This window comes from Cherax quadricarinatus, chromosome 5, assembly GCF_038502225.1.
Source record: "Cherax quadricarinatus isolate ZL_2023a chromosome 5, ASM3850222v1, whole genome shotgun sequence".
Taxonomy (NCBI): domain Eukaryota; kingdom Metazoa; phylum Arthropoda; class Malacostraca; order Decapoda; family Parastacidae; genus Cherax; species Cherax quadricarinatus.
This window is the reverse complement of record NC_091296.1, coordinates 63012810-63037349: the sequence shown is the minus strand read 5'-3', so window position 1 is coordinate 63037349 and position 24540 is coordinate 63012810. Positions and strand designations below refer to the sequence as shown.

The following is a 24540-nucleotide window of genomic DNA, read 5'->3' as shown; positions in this document are numbered from 1 at the left end:
CGCATAGATATGACATTTGAGATGCACCTTGAAGCATCAAATATCCCAAACCCCTCCTTGAGAGTGCAGGCACCAGCCATCTTCCACCAAGGCAGGGTGACCTAAAAAGAAAATTATTATTCTTACATTTAGTAATTTATACAGAAGTTACTAGCCCCTTGCTCCAGGCATGTCTCTTAAGACATACATGGCTTATGGAGGAAAGATTCTTTTCTACCTTTACAGCCACATATAGGTGAGTATACAGTACACAAGTACTTAACAGTGTACTATGAAACTTAATGTGTACCTTGAGGAATTGGGAGATATATAAATATAGGTTAACAAAAATAAAAAAAAATTATGAATGTGGTAATGATGCAGCACATCAGACATGGTGCATGAAATAAGGTGAAATCCCTTCATGGTACCTTGATGTTAACCCTTAAACTGTCCAAACATAGATCTACATTTTTTCAACATTTGAAAGTATGTAAAAAAAGTAATTTTTTTTTTTTTTTAAATTTGAAAACTTTGATCTACTTTTTTTTTTTTTTTTTTTTTTTTTTTTGTTATACATGTATTTGAAAATATGTAAAAAAAACGTAGATGTACTTTTGGAGCACTACGCATGTGAATGTAGATCTGCTTGGACAGTTTAAGGGTTAAACTGTTCTTGAGCCAAAGAATTGGAAATATTCTCCTTTTCAGTGGATTGAATCTGATTGCCTCACATTGCTGTGGCACTGCATGTTACTCCTGTGGGTTGAATGCTGACCATGAATTAAAAGTAAGAATATGACTCCACAGATTAAACTGGTTTTCTGAGTTACTGTTTCAGTTTTAAGTAAATTTACACTTTATAACACCTGCTGTTTCCCACCAAGATAGGGTGACAAAAAAAAAAAAAAAAAAAAAAAAAAAAAAAAAAAAAAAATATATGTAAAGACCATCCAAGATTTTCGGCTTGGTTCATGTAGCTGCTTTTTTTTTTTTTTTTTTTTTTTTTTTTTTTTTTTTTCTCTTCATGTTACATAGTGGTAATTTATTTATAGTCATAATAACCATCTGTCACTGCACCTGCTCAACTTATCCAAGTCCTCACAGGATATCTGCATCATCAGTAAACCCTTGTATAGTTTTTCAACTAATTCTAACAATAATTTTTTAATTATCAGTACTAACACTTTGTAACTCTGATAACATTCTTCTGTGAGGTAATGTTCTTCCTCTTGTTCTAATTTTTTCTCAAAACAGCCAAATGTATTCCTTGAAAGTTTTGCAGTTTCATTATTAATCTTTCCTGGGGGGGCTTTATCAAAGCTTTTTGGGGACCCAACTAAATGTTTTTTTTTTTTTATTTAACTACCTATTTTAGTATGCAAGTAGATCTCCAATTCTTGGTCCTACTTTGACTTTTTACCAACTGACATTAATTCACTGTCATTTCCATTTTTTTTTATTTCTATTATGGCATCTACATCTACTGTAATTGCTCAGATTATTCCACTTCTTTACCTTTCCATTTTGTTTTTAAAGGCATTTCCCATCAAGGCAGAGTGACCCAGAAAAGCAACACTTTCATCACTCACTCCATCACTGTATTGCCAGAGGCATGCCAGTACTAAATGTTTCTAATGTCCTTGTGTGTAATTGTAATTGATTTTGCAAATACCGAGCTTTTTCTCTCTATTTTCAAGTGAATAAAGAGTGAAACTTATAATACCAACTTATGTAGAGTCTGCTTCCACTGTCGTTGCTCAGCGCATTCCATTTATTTACCACTTATGTTGAAATGTTTTTTGATATGTGACTTCTTGTTTCACTGGCAAAGATCCCATCTTTGTCTTCCTTATGCTCCGCATTATTTTGTATGTTCCATATTCCTCCAGTGACACGAGTCCTAGTTCTAGCATTCTTTGTAAGTCATTCCTCTCATTGCAGGCACCTGTCTTGATCTCTTTTGTGGGTTTTGGCCAGGATTTGATTCTTTAGGCAGATTTGACTGTTTTGCTGGTACTGTATCATGCTGTTTATTTTGGTAATGTCTTTTAATATACAGTATATGTTCAAGAACTACTAGTAACTTTCCTTACTGCAGCTTCTTTAATATTCTAGTGACAAAGAGAATGGAGTTTTTTTATATGGTTTAGTCTTGTCCATATAGAATAATATCCCTATAGACTAATATTTCAGGTTCTGTGAAGCATTATAAACTACTGCTGTTTCAGTGCCATTCATCCTCTATTGAGGTCAAAACCATTATTTATTAATATATTATGGACAAAAATAATTTTTATACAAATTTCACCTACTTTCAGGTGACATGTGTGATATTCCCATAACAAGTCCTATTATAAAGGAGCAAGATCCAGTTTTACCCAATCCCTCAGGACCCAATAATGCTGGTCTCATTGTTGCTGTTGTTTCCATCATTCTTATCACCATTGTTATTGCTATTACTATTTACTACAAGTAAGTTTGACTGTATTACCTGTACATCATTTAATTACTATCCTTACACATGATAAATAGTTAATCATACATTTTAATGCATAGTGGCATTGAAAAATCAAAGTTCATTTTTATAAAGTGAAATACAGTATAAGACATGACATGACTAAATTACCTTATGGAGTGTTTTGGGTATCCTTAAAATTAACTTGGTTAATGGATAAATTTACAATTTAATCAGAATGCTATAGTTAAATTGCATTCTCTTATTTTATAGAATTTAGTTACTTAAACACCTCAAAGGATGATGCTTGTCGCTGGTGAGGGTCTCTTGATCTAGGGAATTGGATCTATGCTCTGGTTCCCTGAATAGAGCCTGAATACCTTCCATCCCTCCCCCCACATGCACTGTATAATCCTACGGGTTTAGTGCTCCCTGATGATTATAATATACATATAATCAGTTGTTTAATTATATAATCCTACATTAATCTTTCAAAATTAGAATTAAATTAATCTGAGTAAGCACCTAATGTATTAAATACGGTCATCCCCCACTTAGGAAGTGCCTATTTAAAGTAGTTTCACACTTCAGTTAGATATATTAAGAAACAAGTTCACTTGGCAACCACCCATACCTTGGCCATAGTCACAAACTAAGATTGAGTGTGTTGTGGGGGTATATAAGACTATATAACAGTATTAAAAACAAAATGGCACAATACTGTGACTGCAACAATGGTGCTAATAAAGGATGTTTTCACCAGTTTATGAAATATTAGTTTTATTAGTATTATAATTTATTAGTGTTATCATTAGTATTATTAGTAGTAGTGGTATTAATAGTATTAGTAGTTTTTGTAGGGTGTATTATTAGTGGTGGTGGTAGTGTTAGTAATGGTAGCACTAGTAGTAATTATTAACCCTTTGAGGGTTGAGAGGCCCTCTCCCAAACTTGTTCTCAGGATCGAAAAATTTAAAAAAAAAATAAATAAAAATAAATTAGTTTTTCTTACGAAATAACAGAATCTTTTTTCGATCATAATGACACCAAAAGTATGAAATTTGATGGAATACCTACTGAATTATGGTCTCGTGAAGTTAGAGATCGCGGCGATATTTACGCATCGGCGACTTTGCCCACTTTGAGCCCTATTTTCAGCCAACTGCAGTGTTCCAGTTGACGAAAATCGTAGCTATTTCACTAGAACTCTATTTGTTCTATCGATTGAGTACCAGAAACTGCCCATTTAGCAATTTCAATTGCCCAGTAAAGAGGTCAGAAATTGGCAGTTTGGCCAGTTTCACACAAATTTCAAAAGGTGCCAATTTCAAAATAGGGCCCAGAATAAACCAGACAGACATTTCTGGCACTAAAATAACATTTTATCTGTTCATTAGTCACATCTCCAGGCCCCTCTTACATTACTTTTGCTTTCCGTTTTGAATTTTTATTCTCGCAAAATATAGAAGATTTACCGTTATGTATACTACTGCATCATTGTAAAAACAGTATAAATAATATCAGCGCACTTGTGAAGGAATATTAGACTCGCCAGTTGATGTGTACTGGACGCACAGCATGATTTGTTTACTCTTGAACATTGGCAAAAATCGAACATTTTCGCTACTTTGAGTTCGATTTCAAGGTACTTGTCAACGTGAAACCAATCAAAATCATCACTATTTCTGTAACATCTTCACGCGACTGTTTTAAACCAAAAACAGTGTCAGTTTTTTCTCTCATTATGCACTGTGTACTTCAGGATTTTTTTCATACTGCACACACTGACCATGCTGACCTATTCTTTCATATGTAGGCTTGCCAGCTTTCTTCCACTGGATTTGAAGGTGCTAGAATTTACGCGTACAAGTATGGGACTGACCCTCAAAGGGTTAATACAGTATTACACTAGTCACCACCTATTCCCCCATTTTCATGGTGTGGGGATGCACTTCCCAGAAAAGATAAAGCACATTAACAAAGAGCCTTAAAAATGGCACTGTTAATTTGTTAAACGACTTAGCCTTTCCTTGGCCGAAGTCACTACTTTGATCAAGAAACTTTCCACTTAGTTCGGTACCTCAAGCTGAAGACCATTGTGTAATAGTGGTTACTCATTGCTTGGTTGAAAACTGTTTGCTGTATTAGTAGTATGATAAGCTGCTATTGGTTTGTTACTGTATTATTCTAGTGGTTTATAGGTGTAGTTTCACAAGACTAATGGGTTATTATTTCAGGCGCAGATTAATGAGACTGAAGCGAGAGTTAGCGGTGGTTCAGTACATTGCCGATCCTGCAGCCACAGGTACGATATAATGCTTTTATGGTTCAACTTTCTTCATGATTCATACTTCATGGATGTTTAAATGTTGATGGTATGTTTTTTCTTTGTATTCAGCAGTCTTAAATGTCTGAGAGATCTGGGTTGTCTTTGGTTTAGTTTATAGTGCTGTACTGAGAAAAGTGCTGCTAAATGAATATTTAAGGTAGTACAGTGGTAAGACACATCGGCAACAGTTAGGCATCTTTATACGGAAACGTTTGGCCTAATGTGTAGGCCAAATGTTTCGGTATAAAAATGCCTAACTGTTGCCTGTGTGTCTTATTTGCCAACCTGTCGGTATTGTATACCATTTTGATATTCAAGGCAATACAGTAAAGTCTTTATTAACCAAGAATTTGAAGAATAGAAAATATATTTACCTAGACAGTTGTCAGTGACTTCAGAAACTCTGAACTTTGAACCCTGACAGTTGCGAGCAACTTTTAATGTTTGAGCTTCAATTTCTACTATGCCTTCTTAATCAAACCTAAATACTTACAAAATTTACGTTAATGAAATCTTTTTCCATAATGGAATAAATATTTCATATAAGGTTTGGTCTAAAATTTGCTACATTGAATGGGTATTATATAAGTAAAAAGTAGAGCACATTAGGACACCACAATTCCATACTTTACAGTGCTGGGAAATTTATGCTTTTGCCAAGCCCTCTGAGAGTACTTTTTCAGGAAAAAGTAAAATCCAGGAACAAAGTTTCCTGGGGTTTTGGCCTCTTGTCTAAATTAGATTAAACACTTGCTAAAGGTCCTAGGTAGTAGGTTGGTAGACAGCAACCGCCCAGGGAGGTACTACCGTCCTGCCAAGTGAGTGTAAAACGAAAGCCTGTAATTGTTTTACATGATGGTAGGATTGCTGGTGTCCATTTTTCTGTCTCGCAAACACTCAAGGTTTCAGGTACGTCTTGCTACTTCTACTTACACTTAGGTAACACTACGCTTACATGTACAAGCATGTATATACACACCCCGCTGGGTTTTCTTTTATTTTCTTACTAGTTCTTGTTCTTGTTTATTTCCTCTTGCCTCCATGGGGAAGTGGACTAGAATTCTTCCTCCGTAAGCCATGCGTGTTGTAAGAGGCGACTAAAATGCCAGGAGCAAGGGGCTAGTAACCCCCTTCTCGTGTATATATTACTAAATGTAAAAGGAGAAACTTTCGTTTTTCCTTTTGGGCCACCCCGCCTCGGTGGGATATGGCCGGCATGTTAAAAAAAAAAAAAAAAAAAAAAAAAAAAAAAAAACAACTTGCTAAAGGTCTGCATTTAGGAAATAGAGGCAGACACCTTGCCAAGGTAAGTATATTAACTACATTGTATTAAAATGACATAGTACGTATTTATATACAGTAAAGCATACAGCTATAAATACATATCTAGTACATAATTGCTATACTTATAATTTATTCTGAAGCAGTTCTCAATTGTGTGCCCTTTCATAATTTTCCCAGTTATGGTATGTACTATGGTGGATTACCTAAATGACAGACTGTAGTTGGTATATTTTCCTTTCTTGTAGATCCAAGAATTTATAGAATAAAATATAAAAACTACAGTATACAAATTTCAAAACAATGAAAAAATATTGTACCATAAGTTGCTGTTTGTCCCCTTTTAAATCCTTGGACAGTAGTTACAAATTTTGTAGAGGATTTAACTTTTATTAGAGGTAGAAAGGAGGTGAAGAAGAGAGAATATAGTGCAGCATTCTTATGATTGATGACATGTTTGTGACATTCCTTTACCTTGTCGATTAATACAAGACCAGAAAGAGGCATGGCATTGCTGCTAAGCCGACATAACTACTGATACTTTGTCAAGAATATTGCTAGCAGCCCCATGTATTGTATCGTTTTTCAATTTGTAGAGTACCATACCATTCAATGTCATGGTCTGCATACAACCTAAAAATCTGTTTCTACTGTTTCACATCATACACTGGGTTTTCAATACCGTGTACAAATCTAGTATTGCTTATTTTAAGATTTGGTTTCTTGAGTAATGAGGCATTCTGATAGTAGGCAGATTCCTTGCTTTCTTGGCTGTACTGTGCTATCCCTATTTTAATAATGTTACTTCTGTCAGGACTTATTGCTCATCTAACTTATTTAATGCTTTTATCTTGCTTGTCAGGAGTACAAGCAAGCTAAACAGATACGTTATAGAATTTGGAGACTCGGTCAACATTTAACGCATGTAATTCTGTGAAACTCTGGGAAATATTGTACTTGTTCTCTCATTTTGTGCTTTCTAAACATACCCTCAAGTTAGTCTGTGGACTTGTGTGCCTCACCTGAACTATAAAATAAATTGGTACTACCGACGTAGTCCTAGTCTCTTTACATTAACCAGTGTTGTATGTAATGCTGTATCAGCATGCTTTAAAAATGTTACCCTGTTTGTGTTGTATGTGGAAAAATACACAAATATGGTATGATGCAATTCTTTATTGACTGATTTGCCATCAGTGAGCTTATCAAGCCCACTGATGGCACTTTGCCCACTTTGCCTACAGTGGGCTTGATCAAGCCCACTGTGAGCAAAACGTATTCAATAAAGAATCTCGGTATACTGCACCTGTCTTTTTCCACTGTCAGTATTTCATACCATTTATCTGTATTGTATGTGATTCCTTTGGTCAAGTGAATTTGATTTGTTCTTGGATATCTTAGCAGTCTACTACTGCATTTGCAAAGAATATTTTGTTGTCCTTTCAGTATCTCTTATGGCTCTTTGTTCTGTGTTATAAATAGTAACCATTTTATTTATATTACTGTATTCTTTTATCTTGTGTGATAATCTCTTCTAATTATCAGTCAGAAGGTGCATTTTCAGTATCTCCGGATTATTGAAAATCGTATTTCTTAGCTCTGGGAACCATTTTGTGATATTTTTTGGGGAAACCGACTGCTACTGTATATTGCAATTTTGATTTAATGACTTGTGTACTGTAGTAATTTTAAGTATTTCCTTCTTTCCTATCTTTATGCTTGTTCCTTCCACTTAATTTATTTACTGTAAGTTTATTTACTGTAACATTATTTGGTTTTCTGTAATTACTTATCTTAAGTTTGAGGAGAAAGAGAGAAGGAAGTGGTGGGAAGCTCCAGATCTTGGTCCATGTAAGCCAGTGCTGGCATTTAACATTTACGAAAGATAGACCAGTGTTACTAAAAAATTAATAGGCTTGTTCCCAAATTAATGACTAATAGCAAAGCTAAAGAAACTTGTTAGAAACAATGAGAGAATTTAAACCAAAAAAAAAAAAAAAAAGTTAATTTGCTTTCTTAACCTGTTTTCTAACAGGGAGTTGTTGGTTTGTCTTTAGCTTGCATAAGCTCCCAGTCTTTTTTTTTTTGATGTGGAAAGTTCTTTTTAATATAATGGTGGATTTGATTAATGGCAGAGATTAACAAGTTAAGGAAGCCTAGAGAACAAATGGATTTGTCAGTTAAAAATAGGAGAGGAGAGTTATTAAATGGAGAGTTAGAGGTATTGGGAAGATGGAGGGAATATTTTGAGGAATTGTTAAATGTTGATGAAGATAGGGAAGCTGTGATTTCGTGTATAGGACAAGGAGGAATAACATCTTGTAGGAGTGACGAAGAGCCAGTTGTGAGTGTGGGGGAAGTTCGTGAGGCAGTAGGTAAAATGAAAGGGGGTAAGGCAGCCGGGATTGATGGGATAAAGATAGAAATGTTAAAAGCAGGTGGAGTTTACCTGGAGAGAGTTTCGGGGGTCAACGCCCCCGCGGCCCGGTCTGTGACCAGGCCTCCTGGTGGATCAGCGCCTGATCAACCAGGCTGTTGCTGCTGGCTGCACGCAAACCAACGTACGAGCCACAGCCCGGCTGATCAGGAACTGACTTTAGGTGCTTGTCCAGTGCCAGCTTGAAGACTGCCAGGGGTCTGTTGGTAATCCCCCTTATGTGTGCTGGGAGGCAGTTGAACAGTCTCGGGCCCCTGACACTTATTGTATGGTCTCTTAACGTGCTAGTGACACCCCTGCTTTTCATTGGGGGGATGGTGCATCGTCTGCCAAGTCTTTTGCTTTCGTAGCGAGTGATTTTCGTGTGCAAGTTCGGTACTAGTCCCTCTAGGATTTTCCAGGTGTATATAATCATGTATCTCTCCCTCCTGCGTTCCAGGGAATACAGGTTTAGAAACCTCAAGCGCTCCCAGTAATTGAGGTGTTTTATCTCCGTTATGCGCGCCGTGAAAGTTCTCTGTACATTTTCTAGGTCGGCAATTTCACCTGCCTTGAAAGGTGCTGTTAGAGTGCAGCAATATTCCAGCCTAGATAGAACAAGTGACCTGAAGAGTGTCATCATGGGCTTGGCCTCCCTAGTTTTGAAGGTTCTCATTATCCATCCTGTCATTTTTCTAGCAGATGCGATTGATACAATGTTATGGTCCTTGAAGGTGAGGGATATAGTTTTGGAGTGGTTGGTGCAATTATTTAATAAATGTATGGAAGAGGGTAAGGTACCTAGGGATTGGCAGAGAGCATGCATAGTTCCTTTGTATAAAGGCGAAGGGGATAAAAGAGAGTGCAAAAATTATAGGGGGAGAAGTCTGTTGAGTATACCTGGTAAAGTGTATGGTAGAGTTATAATTGAAAGAATTAAGATTAAGACGGAGAATAGGATAGCAGATGAACAAGGAGGCTTTAGGAAAGGTAGAGGGTGTGTGGACCAGGTGTTTACAGTGAAACATATAAGTGAACAGTATTTAGATAAGGCTAAAGAGGTCTTTGTGGCATTTATGGATTTGGAAAAGGCGTATGACAGGGTGGATAAGGGGGCAATGTGGCAGATGTTGCAAGTGTATGGTGTAGGAGGTAGGTTACTGAAAGCAGTGAAGAGTTTTTACGAGGATAGTGAGGCTCAAGTTAGAGTATGTAGGAAAGAGGGAAATTTTTTCCCAGTAAAAGTAGGCCTTAGACAAGGATGTGTGATGTCACCGTGGTTGTTTAATATATTTATAGATGGGGTTGTAAGAGAAGTAAATGCGAGGGTCTTGGCAAGAGGCGTGGAGTTAAAAGATAAAGAATCACACACAAAATGGGAGTTGTCACAGCTGCTCTTTGCTGATGACACTGTGCTCTTGGGAGATTCTGAAGAGAAGTTGCAGAGATTGGTGGATGAATTTGGTAGGGTGTGCAAAAGAAGAAAATTAAAGGTGAATACAGGAAAGAGTAAGGTTATGAGGATAACAAAAAGATTAGGTGATGAAAGATTGAATATCAGATTGGAGGGAGAGAGAGTGGAGGAGGTGAACGTATTCAGATATTTGGGAGTGGACGTGTCAGCGGATGGGTCTATGAAAGATGAGGTGAATCATAGAATTGATGAGGGAAAAAGAGTGAGTGGTGCACTTAGGAGTCTGTGGAGACAAAGAACTTTGTCCTTGGAGGCAAAGAGGGGAATGTATGAGAGTATAGTTTTACCAACGCTCTTATATGGGTGTGAAGCGTGGGTGATGAATGTTGCAGCGAGGAGAAGGCTGGAGGCAGTGGAGATGTCATGTCTGAGGACAATGTGTGGTGTGAATATAATGCAGAGAATTCGTAGTTTGGAAGTTAGGAGGAGGTGCGGGATTACCAAAACTGTTGTCCAGAGGGCTGAGGAAGGGTTGTTGAGGTGGTTCGGACATATAGAGAGAATGGAGCGAAACAGAATGACTTCAAGAGTGTATCTGTCTGTAGTGGAAGGAAGGCGGGGTAGGGGTCGGCCTAGGAAAGGTTGGAGGGAGGGGGTAAAGGAGGTTTTGTGTGCGAGAGGCTTGGACTTCCAGCAGGCGTGCGTGAGCGTGTTTAATAGGAGTGAATGGAGACAAATGGTTTTTAATACTTGACGTGCTGTTGGAGTGTGAGCAAAGTAACATTTATGAAGGGATTCAGGGAAACCGGCAGGCCGGACTTGAGTCCTGGAGATGGGAAGTACAGTGCCTGCACTCTGAAGGAGGGGTGTTAATGTTGCAGTTTAAAAACTGTAGTGTAAAGCACCCTTCTGGCAAGACAGTGATGGAGTGAATGATGGTGAAAGTTTTTCTTTTTTGGGCCACCCTGCCTTGGTGGGAATCTGCCAGTGTGATAATAAAATAAATAAAAAAATTAATTAACGAGTAAACCATCTTTACTAAGTAGTAAATGAAATGGTGATCATTTCTGAGGAAAATGTCGTACTCTTTGTACTTGTACAGTCGGTTGTCACCAAACCTCGGAGGATAGTCTTCTAACCTTGTTTTTTTTTTTTTTTTTTTTTTTTTCATTTTTATATTGAATTTTAAAGCCTGTGAAGAGGCTATCTATATATCTTGCATTGCCAAGGATTTTAAACCTAGGATGTTTTGGTTGAGCTGAATTTTCTGGATACTGACAAGGCACAGTTTCACGAATTTTACATTAGGGAATTGAGCCAGAAATATCCCAAAATTCTACCCTCTAAAGTACAGTAAAATTTGTATTTCACTTATTTTGGTAATAAATAGTGGTTTGAAGCTTCTAACATATTTTGTTAAATGTATCTTGTTAACAAAAAATGTTACACGTTAACTTAGGGATTTAGCACGTTAGATCGTGGTGGGAGCGAGTTTTGGGATTTTGTGCTGTTAGTGAGAGCGTGATAATACCTGTGGAAGAATTAATGCAAACTGGTGAGCCAGACACTAGGTTTGGAGATGGCAGTAATGGCTGCTTTCTGAATGCCTGGTGGGGATGTTGCAATTAAGTGGGGCAGAAAGTAAATATCTGTGTATTTCTGGAAAGATGGCTTGGGTGCAGTGATGCATTTTTTTTGTTTGGGTCGCCCATCCTCGGTGAGAATGGCTGTTAAAAACTGCATTTGTAGTTTAACCCTTTGACTGTCGAAGGGCCAAATCCTGAAGTTGCTTCTGGTGTCACAAAATATTCGAAAAAAAAAAATTATTTTTTCTTATGAAATGATAGAGAATCTTTTCCCGATTGTAAAGACACCAAAAAAACGAAATTTGATGGAAAACTGACGGAATTACGCTCTCGCGAAGTTAGCGACTTCGGCGATATTTAAAAATCGGCAATTTCGCCCACTTTGAGCCCTATTTTTGGCTAATTCCGTTATTCCAGTCAACCAAACTCATAACTATTTCTTCAGAACTCTATTTTTTCCATCGATTGAGTACAAGAAACTGCCCATTTACCGATTTCAACTACCCAATAACATGGTCAGAAATTTGCAATTTGGCCAATTTCACGAAAATTAAAAAATATGACAATTTCAAAATAAGGTCCAGAATGAACAATGCAGACATTCCTGGCTCTAAAATAACATTTTCTTTGTTCATCAGTCATGTCTCCAGGTCCCTGTGATATTACTCTTGCTTTTTATTTTGAAATTTTATTCAAACAAAAAATAGAAGATTTACTGTTATTCAGACTACTGCAATACTGTAATAATTGTAAAAATTACATCAACCCATTCATGACTGCGTATTAGAATGGCTATTTGGACATTTATTGGACAATGACATCATTTGTTCACTTTTGAACATCGGCAAAAATCAAACATTTCCTGTACTTTGTGCTCCATTTCCAGGTTCTTTTTATAGTAAAATCAATCAAAATCACCTCCATTTCTATAATATAGTTTCCATTCTATCAAATGAGACCAAGAAAACGAGAATACAACCACAAATACTATACGAAAATAGACCACAAAGTCGGCATTTTAATTAAAAAAAAACGGTCGGAGTTTTTTTTTTCTCATTATGCACTGCGTGCTCCAGGATTTTTTTTATGTGGTGCACACTGACCACACAGACCCATTCTCTCACATGTGGGCCTACTAGCTTTCTCCTGCCTGATTTGAAGCCGCTAGAATTTATGAGTATATATACGTCAAACACGGTACCTCGCAAACGTATATATACGGCCGCGACAGTCAAAGGGTTAATTGAAAAGTTTTTTTTTTTTTTAATTACACTTTATTTTCAACAGCTCTACACAAGATTTTTATTTAAATTTTCCGTGTCCAAGTGCAAAATAATGGTATCCTAATTGTGGTTAGTGTTACCTGTATCCTGACATTTAATAACATCAATAATTGGTAGGTGCTTGAGTGAAGCTGTATTTCTAAGGCAAAGATTATTGAGCAAAATAATGCTTAATAAACCAGAGAATGGGAATGATTTTAAAAATAAATTATGCCCTTAAATATTTTGCTTCAATTTGTTTACAGTATTTCATTTAACACATGCACAAGAAGGTTTGTAATCAAACACTGATGAAGTATTTTCTTTCATAATTTGACTTCTGCAGTATTACACTTTGCATTGTAAATGCATTTATGCAGTGCATTGTTATAAAATAGCTTTGATCTTGAGACTACATAAAAATGTTGCATCGGCTGGGTAAATTAACTATGCTGATGAAAATGTAATAGATTAAATGACTTAATTTTGTAATGTAATTACTTATACTGTATAACAACTTTAGTTCTGGAAGTGGAAAGTAGTGCTAGCACTCGGAAAGATGGGTGGTGATGCTGTTAATTAGAGGGTCATTTGAATTGAAATGTTTGTGTATTTTTGGCAAGATGGCTAGAAAATGAATTAGGGTTAATGTCTTTCCTTCTTGGGCCACCCTACCTTGGTGGGAATCTGGTAGTGTTTAAAAAAAAAAATATAGTAATCTACTGTGATCTAACAATGATTCTTTTAATACCTCTGTAATACCACTCACAGGATGAGCTGAAGTGTACAATACACTGTTTGTCATGACAGTCAATAAATTTACTGTAACTATTTTATGGATATATTGTACTCAAAGCCCAGGTGCTGATGAGATGCATGTGACTATGGGATGTTGAGAAGGGGTGCACCCCTTGAGATGGGATTGGAGTTTCCTAAAAAATAGAGATGGATCATCTTTGTATTACAGTTTTGATTTAGGAGTTAGATTCTAATGCATGGCAAGTAGTTGAATTGGTCGTTAATATATTAATACTATTAATACAGTTTGTGAACTTAGGATTGTGTGTAATAGTAGACAAGTGTGAAATTAACCCTTAAAAACTTTATATAACAATAAATATTTGCATCTATGATCCTACAGCTTTGTGTGTGTATTGGAAGATTTTACCTTCTCTTTCTCTACTTGCACGCTTACTCACTCTAGAGCGTCCCAAGGCAATTGAGAGTAGAGAGAGCACAAAACTTCGTGCTGCCAATAAGCTCTCACAGAAGTCTGGTGAGATGGTTCTCTATCATTGTTTACTCTCTACTGTTGTTTTTGTGTTGTAATCCTATTAATTTTCCTTGTTTGGATTTTTATCCTTTTTCACTCACGTGCTTCAGGTTAAGTACACGATTAGTTGTTGTAAATGCAGTAAAATTTTAAATGAAGTACATGATGTCCATTTTTACAGAATAGACAGGACAACACCCTGGCATTTTGCCAATAGAATGTAAAGTTATGAAACTGTTTGTTTACAGATTTATGTAATCCTTTCCAGCAAAGCTTACCATGCACACGTTATTCACTTCGCTTGTATGCTCACATTTTCTTTCCTGTGATTGCCACATTCATTATCTAATTTTGGTATGTAAGTTAAGCGATGAATTTTTAGTAATGTAAAACGAAAACAAAGTGCAGTAGTGCACTGGTCAGTGTACAGTAGTATAAACCCATGGTCTGGAAAAGTATTTTGGAAGACACAGAACATTATGGCCTGCAATTTTGTCCTCCTTATTGCTGAAGCTGGCCTCTGATGCAGGCCAGAATATTCAATTTGCTTTTCTAATTACTTTCCCCAGACAGTGGGTTTGTTTTACATAATATAAAAAAATGCAAGACAAAATATAATACTCTAACTTGAGCATCTTATCTACTTTAAGGACAACCCGTAGCCAAAAGATGGAGTTCCATAGCAGGTACTACACACTTTTCTTCATGTATAATCATTGATAGCTTACATTGAAAAACAGCCTATTATCCTTGAATGAAATGTGAGATCAGCAATTTTGAATTTATGCTGTCACTTTGATGAATACATACATTTTTTAATGTGCTACATTGCCAATCCTTGAAAGCTTTCAAGCATGTTAATATTGCAACTGGAATGGTCTATACTGTAATATAGACAATATAACATCTTGTGAAAGCCTGTAATTGTTTTACGTGATGGTAGGATTGCTGGTGTCCATTTTTCTGTCTCGTGAACATGCAAGGTTTCAGGTACGTCTTGCTACTTCTACTTACATTTAGGTCACAATACACATACCTGTGCAAGCATATATATACACACCCCTCTGGGTTTTCTGCTATTTTCTTACTAGTTCTTGTTCTTGTTTGTTTCTTCTTATTTCCATGGGGAAGTGGAACAGAATTCTTCCTCCATAAGCCATGCGTGCTGTAAGAGGTGACTAAAATGCCGGGAGCAAGGGGCTGGTAACCCCTTCTCCTGTATATATTACTAAATGTACAAGGAGAAACTTTAGTTTCTCCTTTTGGGCCACCCCGCCTCGGTGGGATACAGCCGGTGTGTTGAAAGAAAGAACTATTTTGCGATGCGTAAGTGGTTTTGAAAACCGACACGTTGCAAATTTAGACACTTGTGCAACATATGGGAATCTTTATTGAAGAAACATTTTGCCACACACTGGCTTCATTAGTCCAATATGAAGCAGAAAGGTGCAAGGAGAGGAGGAGTTTGAGGTAATCAGTCCCTCGGTCTAGAATTAATGTGTTCAGTCCATCACTTTTGTAGAAAGTACAGCATAGGGTCCGGAGAAGTGGCTTATATTCTGTAGTCAGTAGAGTCGAAGCAGGAGGAGGCAGGATCACAGTGGAACCATCCACTAGTGTAAGTAGGTCTTTATATTGGACTGATGAAGCCACTGTGTGGCGAAATGTTTCTTCAATAAAATTCCCATGTGTTGCACAAGTCTCAGTCTTCAACTTGTTGGTTTTTCAAAACCATTCATTACATCTGTCAGACACTGCAACATCATGGGATCTTGATAAAAGGAATTTCTCAACACTTGTCCAACTTTTGGACAAAGACCTACTTACACTAGTGGATGGTTCCACTGTGATCCCCCCGGCTCCTGCTTCGACTTGCCTGACTGCAGTATATAAGCCACTAAGCCACTTCTCCAGCCCTATGCTGTACTTTCTACAAGATTGATGGACTGAACACATCGATTCCAGGCTGAAGGACTGATTACTTCAAACTCCTCCTCTCCTTGCACCTTTATGCTTCGTATTGGACTGATAAAGCCATTGTGTGGCGAAATGTTTCTTCAGTAAAGATTCCATATGTTGCATAAGTGTCTCAGTCTTCAATATAACTATTTACAGGACATTAAGAACCTATGAATTTCAACAGATAGCCATTATCAAAGTGTAATTGCTAAAATGCTTGCTTAGATTGTTCTTGAAGTTTGCATTATCTGTTCTGTAACTGTTGCGTAGAACCCTAACTGGGTTCTGGAAGTAACGTTATATTGCGGCACAGTATACTCTCCTAACTTGTATCAGAGCAAAGGAAATAGGAGTATAGATTTAGTTTTAGTAGAAATTATGGACTGCTATTGGATGAGTGGGATGTTCCTTTATTGAATCACTGTTGATAGGGAAACAGCTGGTGTATAAAGAATAATTGGTTAGTATACAATTGAGATTGTGCATTCCCTTTACTATTATTTTTTTCTTTGATTCACTGACTCAACACTGATAGTAAATAATTAAAAACATTTTTGAGAGAGAAAAGAGGGTTTGCTTTACTATGCAGTAAATATCAATAGAAAAAAATTTAATTCTAAATTAGTGAATTTATCTAAAATTCAGACTCTATATATTTCAGAATTTATTTGAATTTGACATAGCTCAGGATTTTTTATAAACTTTTTCTGTTAGAAATTGAGCATTGTTTCCAACAGGCAGAGTAACTAGAGTTAGGCTGTAGAGTAATTCTTTATACAGTGGACCCCTGAGTTTCATCGGCATCGACTTTTGTGAAATCCGACTTTCGGCAAGTTTTTTTCGGCAAAATTTAGCCTCGTGGTTCGTGATTAGACTCGTGATTCGGCAACCATCCGGTACCCGTCTGCCTGTCACTGCGCGCACAAAGCCAGTCTCCCGCACCATTCACACTCACTGTGCCATTGTTTAACAGCGTGTGACCATCACCCCGCGGGTTCATACAATACATTTCATAATAATCCATTGTTTTTTGTGCTTGTAAATGCTAAATAAGTCACCATGGGCCCAAGGAAAGCTAGTGCAAGCCCTTTGCTAAAGAAAGCAAGGAACACTATCAAATTCAAGAAGGAAATCATTGAAAAATATGAGAGCGGAGTCTGTGTTACAGAACTTGCCAGGATGTATGGCAAACCCCATTCAACCATCACTTCGATCGTGGCGAAGGGAAAGGAAATAGTGTGCTGTTGTTGCAAAAGGGGTAGATATGCTGACAAAAAAGAGATTGCAAATTCTTGAAGTAGAAAGGTTATTGTTGGTGTGAATTACCCAAAAACAGTTAGCAGGAGATAATATTATGCAGTTGATATGTGAAAAGGCAAGGCAGTTGCATGATGATCTCGTAAAGAAAATGCCTGCAACGAGTGGTGATGCTTGCTGGTTTTAAGGCCAGCAAAGGTTGGTTTGAGAGATTTAAGAAGTGTAGTGGCATTCAGTGTGATAAGGCATGGTGAGGCTGCCAGTTCTGACAAAAAAGCAGCTGAGAAGTTTGTACAGGAGTTTAAGGAGTGCGTAGACTGGAGAATTCAAACCCCAACAAGTGTTTAATTGTGATAAAACAGGCCTCTTTTGGAAGAAAATGCCAAAGAGGATCTACATCACGCAGGAAGAAACGGCACTCCCAGGACACAAGCCTATGAAGGATAAGCTTACTCTCATGTTTTGTAGTAATGCTAGTGGGGATTGCAAAGTGAAGCCTTTACTGGTGTATCACTCTGAAAATCCCAGTGTGTTCAAGAAAAACAGTGTCGCCAAGAGTAATTTGTGTGCGATGTGGAAGGCTAACAATAAGGCATGGGTCACAAGGGAAATTTTCCTCGACTGGTTTAATGAAGTGTTTGGCCCCAGTGTGAAGAAATACCTCCTGGAAAATATATTGCCACTCCAGTGCCTCCTGGTAATGGACAATGCTCCTGCTCATCCTCGAGACTTGGAAGAGCAAATAGTGGAGGAGTTTAGTTTCATCACAGTGAAGTTCTTGCCCCCTAATACAACTCCTCTCCTCCAGCCTATGGACCAGCAGGTCATTTCAAACTTCAAAAAACTGTCCACCAAAGCAGTGTTTCAAAAGTGCTTTGAAGTGACCTCAGACACTGAATTGACCCTAAGAGAGTTCTGGAAAGATCACTTCAATATCCTCGCTTGCATAAACCTTATAGATAAGGCTTGGGAAGGAGTGACTTGCAGAACTTTGAATTCTGCTTGGAGAAAATTGTGGCCAGAATGTGTACAAGAGAGGGATTTTGAAGGGTTTGGGGCTGACCCTAAGGAGCCTATGCCAGTTGTGGAATCTATTGTGGCATTGGGAAAGTCCCTGGGGTTGGAGGTGAGTGGCGAGGATGTGGAAGAGTTGGAGGAGGAGGACCACAGGGAAGAGCTAACCACTGAAGAGCTTCATCTGCAACAGCAAGAGATCACAGCTCAGGAAATTGCTGCAGAGGAGGAGGAAGAGAGATGGAGGAAGGTGCCTTCTTTAAAGATTAAGGACATTTGTGCAAAGTGGACCGAGGTGCAAACATTTATGGATGAACTTCACCCTAACAAAGCTGTTGCAGGCCGTATTGGCAACATGTACAATGACAGTGTTATGTCCCACTTCAGACAAATTTTGAAGAAACGCCAGAAACAGAGCTCTCTGGACGGATATTTTGTTCGACAGGGGTCCAGTGACTCTCAAGTTGTTCCCAGTGTCTTTAAAAACAAAGAGAGGAAGTAACCCCAGATAAGGACTTTGTATCTGAAGTCCTAATGGAAGGAGATTCTCCTTCCAAACAATAGTGTACACCTTCCTCCTATCCCCTCCTCCTGTCTTCCATCCACCCAGAAGTCTTCAGTAAAGGTAAGTGTAATGCTATTATTATTTTTTATATGTATGTACTTGATTTCTCATTGTTTTCAGTATGTAAATCTTTATTTAATTTAAAAAGAAAATATTTTACTTTAATATTTTTGGGTGTCGAACGGATTAATTTTATTTCCATTATTTCTCATGGGGAAAATGATTTTGCCATTCATCAATTTCAACATTCGACAGACTCTCTGGAACAGATTAATCATGAAACTTGGGGGTCCACTGTAATGATTTTCACATTAACTGGTTAAATTGAGTACATTTGCACTTAGACATTTAGTGCTGTTATTTTCAGACATTTTAGAAGGGGAAAACATTAAATTCTATAATGAAGGTTTTCCCTGCTACATCTCTCGTTGAAATTACCTCTTGTCACCTTATGCTATACATGTATTCTATTTTAAACTATCACAAGGGGTTGTGATAATTTAAAATAATTTAAGATCCTGCCAGCCCTTATTGGGAGGATTGAATTGGTTTACATTTTTTCCGTATAACTTTTAAATTTGGTTTAGCTTTTTAACCAAGATGGGCCATATTTCAAGGGTTTAGCCTTGGTGGGGGAAACTACCATTGTGTTAAAAGAAAAAAGAGAGAAAAAAAAAATATAGACGCCATGCATGTCGTAAGAGGCGAATAAAATGCCAGGAGCAAGGGTTTAGTAACCCCTTTTGTATACATTACTAAAGTTATGAAGAGAAACTTTTGTTTTTCTTTTTTGGGATATGGCCAGTTTGCTGAAAGAAAGAAAAGAAATTTAAGATAGTGATGAAAGTTTTCAAAATTGCTAGGTCCTTCTGGCCTTCAAGTATACATTTCTTGGTATGTTAACAAACTAACCACATATACTACTGATTTTGATGGTATATTGAGGTTTGAGTGAAAAATCTGGTTTTATAGTTGATCTAAAATAAAAATTGCAAGTCCCAGGACACATTCAAAATTGCTGATCATGATGGGGGGGGGGGGGTTCCTGGGCATTCTTTGAGAGTATTAGGAAAGAAGCTTCTAACTAATATATATATATATATATATATATATATATATATATATATATATATATATATATATATATATATATATATATATATATATATATATATATATATATATATATAAAATATATATATATATAATATATATATATATATAGGAGGGGTGTTAATGTTGCAGTTTAAAAACTGTAGTGTAAAGCACCCTTCTGGCAAGACAGTGATGGAGTGAATGATGGTGAAAGTTTTTCTTTTTCGGGCCACCCTGCCTTGGTGGGAATCGGCCAGTGTGATAATAAAAAAATTTAAAATAATATATATATATACATATATATGTATATATATATATATATTATATACACACACACACACACACAGTGGACCTCCGCATAACGATCACCTCCGAATGCGACCAATTATGTAAGTGTATTTATGTAAGTGCGTTTGTACATGTATGTTTGGGGGTCTGAAATGGACTAATCTACTTCACAATATTCCTTATGGGAACAAATTCGGTCAGTACTGGCACCTGAACATACTTCTGGAGAGAAAAAATATCGTTAACCGGGGGTCCACTGTGTGTGTGTGTGTGTGTGTGTGTGTGTGTGTGTGTGTGTGTGTGTGTGTGTGTGTGTGTGTGTGTGTGTGTGTGTGTGTGTGTGTGTGTGTGTGTGTGTGTGTGTGTGTGTGTGTGTATATGTATATATATATATATATATATATATATATATATATGTATATGTATATATATATATATATATGTATATGTATATGTATATGTATATGTATATGTATATGTATATGTATATGTATATATATATATATATATGTATATATATATATATATATATATATGTATATATATATACATATATATATATATATATATATATATACATATAATAAATTTTGTAGCATAGCAGAGCAGTACAGACCATTGCATTTTCCAAAAAACTAGAACACTCGGCTTTCTAGGACAGTACTGTAGTTAATGTATTTTACAAGTTTCATTTTTTTTTTTCCTTTGCCCTTCTTCCAATGAATTTTGCAATTCTAATTTTGTGCACAATAGCACTGTACACTTTCCTGGAAAAATGATCACTGCTTTGATATTTTGCTCTACACCAGCTTCAGAGGGTAAGAACGTTGTAGACAAATACCAGAAGGGTTGATTTTTCTTTATCAGTTTTGTTACACTACGTAACATTATTGTGGCTTCTAGTGTGGCATCTTTCCTTCCCTACCCCTTCTCCTTTCTCTGTTCCTAACAACTTTCTCTAACATCCAATTTTTATTTCTCTTGCCCTAAAATTTTTTTCCCCATACCCTTATCCTCACTCTCCTTGTCTGCTTACCCTCCCTTTCTCCTGTTCTCTCCACCCCTTTATCCTCCGTATCACCTACCCTCATCTTGCATTTGTCATTCCCTCTCTTGGTTCCCTCCCCTTTCTTCCTGCATCTTCATCTGTCCCTTTATACTGTGTTTATATTTCCATGTAAGGTTCATATCCTTATAGAAAAATGAATAGCAATGTTGCTATGCTATAGTCACTGTCAGTGCTTAAAAATAATCCTCTCTTATTCTGCCACAGCCAAGGTCACTGTCATGGTACTTGAAAATGGTCTCCTTAGTTGGCTCTGCAAAGTTCTACCCTAATTATACATGCACCTAAATTAACTTTCATTGACACTGATTTGTTCCAGTGATTACTAGGGAGGATCATGTGTAGCACATGTTTCTCTGCAGCTTTGCCGTATCTAAGTATTGTTTTTCTGTCTTCTTGAGCATCAGAGTGCAGCACTGCAGATGGACACTTGATGCAACTTTAGCCTCTATATATTTTGCATTTTGTTCCTAGACTCATATAATTGTTCTTTGTAGACATGACTGTGTGAATGGGATGGAGCAACAGTGGACTCTGACCCACTAATTATGATTTGCAAGCAAGCATGCGCTATGTGCATCTTTCACTAATATTTAACACATTAATTTTAAACCATGTAAATAATTTACATAAGTAATATTAATATGTTGGCAAGAAAGTACTGAAAGTGCTGTAGAAAATATGAATTTGATTTATGTGAAATCTGTTTCAGACCAACACCATTTTGATAATCCTGTGTATGCCTACCAATCTGTGAGTAAGTCTCAACCAAACCTGCTTGAGAATGGCAATTTAAACAACGGTGTTACTATCAAGAATAACCTATCACTCAAAGATGACAAGAATCGAGAGTGGGAGAAGCTAGGTACCTTCACTTTCCATGATGATGCTTGTAGTTTAGGTAAGCAATTTTGAGTCTTGCCATCATCCTAGTTATTGTGTGGATTCAAATCTTATGAGCACAATATTCATGATTAAAAAATGCATAGTTTAGAAGGGATTTATTTGTTATTAACACATCGGCCGTTTCCCACCAAGGAAGGTTGGCCCAAAACAAAGTAGTTTTCATCATTCATTCCATCACTGTCTTGCCAGAGGTATGCTTACACTAGTTATGAAACTGCAACATTAACACCCCTCCTTTAGAGTGTAGGCACTGTACTTCCCATCTCGACTCCAGTTCGCAATTTTCCCTGAAACCCTTCATAAATGTTACCTTGCTCACTCCAACAGCACGTAAAGTCCTAAAAACCATTCGTCTCCATTTACTCCTATCTAACATCCTCACGCATACTTGCTGGAAGTCCAATCCTCCCTCACACAAAACCTCCTTTACTCCCTCTCTCTAACTTTTCCTAGGCCAACCCCTACCCTGCCTTCCCTCTACTACAGATTTATATACTGTCATTCATTTTTGTTCCATCCTCTCTATATGTCTGAACCACCTCAATAACCCCTCCTCAGCCTTTTGGATAATACATAGTTTTGGTAGTCCCACACCTAATCTCCAAACTACAGATTCTCTGCCTTATATTCACACCACATTGCCCTCAGATATGACATCTCTACTGCTTCCAGCCATCTCCTTGTTGCCACATTTACCACATGTGCTTCACACCCATATGAGTGTGTTGGTATAACTATACTCTCGTACATTCCCCTCTTTGCTTCCATGGATAAAGTTTTTTGTCTCCACAGACTTCTCAGTGCACCACTTGCCTTTTTCCCCTCCTCATCAGTTCTATGATTCACCTCATCTTTCATAGACCCATCTGCTGACACGTCCACTCCCAAATATCTGAAAACATTCATCTCATCCATATGCTCTCCCTCCAATCTGATATCCAGTCTTTCATTACCTAATTTTTTTTTGTTATCCTCATCACTTTACTCTTTCCTATATTCACTTTTAATTTCCTTCTTTTACATACCCTATCAAACTCATCTACCAACCTCTGCAATTTCTCTTCAGAATCTCCCAAAAGCAGTGTCATCAGCAAAGAGCAACTGTGACAACTCCCACTTTTAGATTCTTTCTTTTAACCCCATACCTCGTCCAAACATCCAAGCATTCACTTCTCTTACAACTCCAGCTATAATTATGTTGAACAGCCATATTCTAAAATTTTGTACATTCATTCTTGTTTTGAATGTAGAGCATTCACCTAAAGGGGCAGTGGTGTGGGCAGATGTTTGGGGTAGTTAGTGAGGTTGATAGAACACATTACTGTATATTTATATTTTGCTACCAAAATCAGCTAAAAAAAAATACTGCAAATTCTCATGTGTGGAGCAATTCCCTGAAAATTTAATTAAATAGTAAAAATTCACTATACAAAGGTAAGGGAGAATAGGTTATGTTCCAAACATCTCCGTTAATTTCTCCCCTTTCCCCAAAACAAATAGAAAAATTAAAGCATACCTCTGTGGGGAAGGGAGGGAAATCATTTGCCATTATTGGCTGCAGTATTTACATTGTCATCATATTTTAATTCTTCTGACACCTAGTACCATAACTCTACTTCTTAGGTGCCATTGTGTGCATTGACAGTGTATTTTAGTAAGGTATTTAGTAAAGTGCAAAATATACAAATAACATTGTGTAAACACAACTTAAGATAGCTAGAGAATCAAATCAAATCAAAGTTTATTCTCTATAAGGATTACAATGCAGGGTTTACAGATTTTGGTTATTGTGTGGTTTACATCTAATAAAATACTAATTACAGAGGGGGCCACTAGAACACCTAGCATGGCTAGGCATTTCGGGCAAACTTAGATTAATTCTTAACCCTAAATTATTACAAATTGTGGAGTAAGTTGACGAAATACTAAGTGACTAAATAATAGTTTGTGAGTTTAACAATGTGAATGCTTTTGTTTTGGCACAATACAGTTTCTATAATGGAGTATCACAGGCAAACTTGTGACTAGTTAGGAATCATTATTTTAAGATTAAGATACTTATTTCTGGTAAAGTGTATGGTAGTTATAATTGAAAGAATTAAGAGTAAGACGGAGAATAGGATAGCAGATGAACAAGGAGGCTTTAGGAAAGGTAGGGGGTGTGTGGACCAGGTGTTTACAGTGAAACATATAAGTGAACAGTATTTAGATAAGGCTAAAGAGGTCTTTGTGGCATTTATGGATTTGGAAAAGGCGTATGACAGGGTGGATAGGGGGGCAATGTGGCAGATGTTGCAAGTGTATGGTGTAGGAGGTAGGTTACTGAAAGCAGTGAAGAGTTTTTATGAGGATAGTGAGGCTCAAGTTAGTATGTAGGAAAGAGGGAAATTTT

The 24540-nt window shown here is 37.0% G+C and overlaps 1 protein-coding gene across 16 annotated transcripts in view; it reads left to right on the top strand.

The window, feature by feature from the left end:
* LOC128685077 (protein draper-like) overlaps positions 1-24540 on the top strand; it is a 1011482-nt gene that overhangs the window by 926392 nt on the left and 60550 nt on the right. For 9 of the 16 annotated variants that reach the window (XM_070103144.1, XM_070103145.1, XM_070103128.1 and 6 more), the window contains 5 exons: positions 2301-2454; positions 4675-4742; positions 13867-14001; positions 14649-14684; positions 21955-22143. In XM_070103144.1, coding sequence (XP_069959245.1) covers positions 2301-2454; positions 4675-4742; positions 13867-14001; positions 14649-14684; positions 21955-22143 — 582 coding nt within the window. The remainder of the gene's footprint in view (positions 1-2300; positions 2455-4674; positions 4743-13866; positions 14002-14648; positions 14685-21954; positions 22144-24540) is intronic. The other 7 variants (XM_070103195.1, XM_070103181.1, XM_053771561.2 and 4 more) reach the window with 6 other exon arrangements.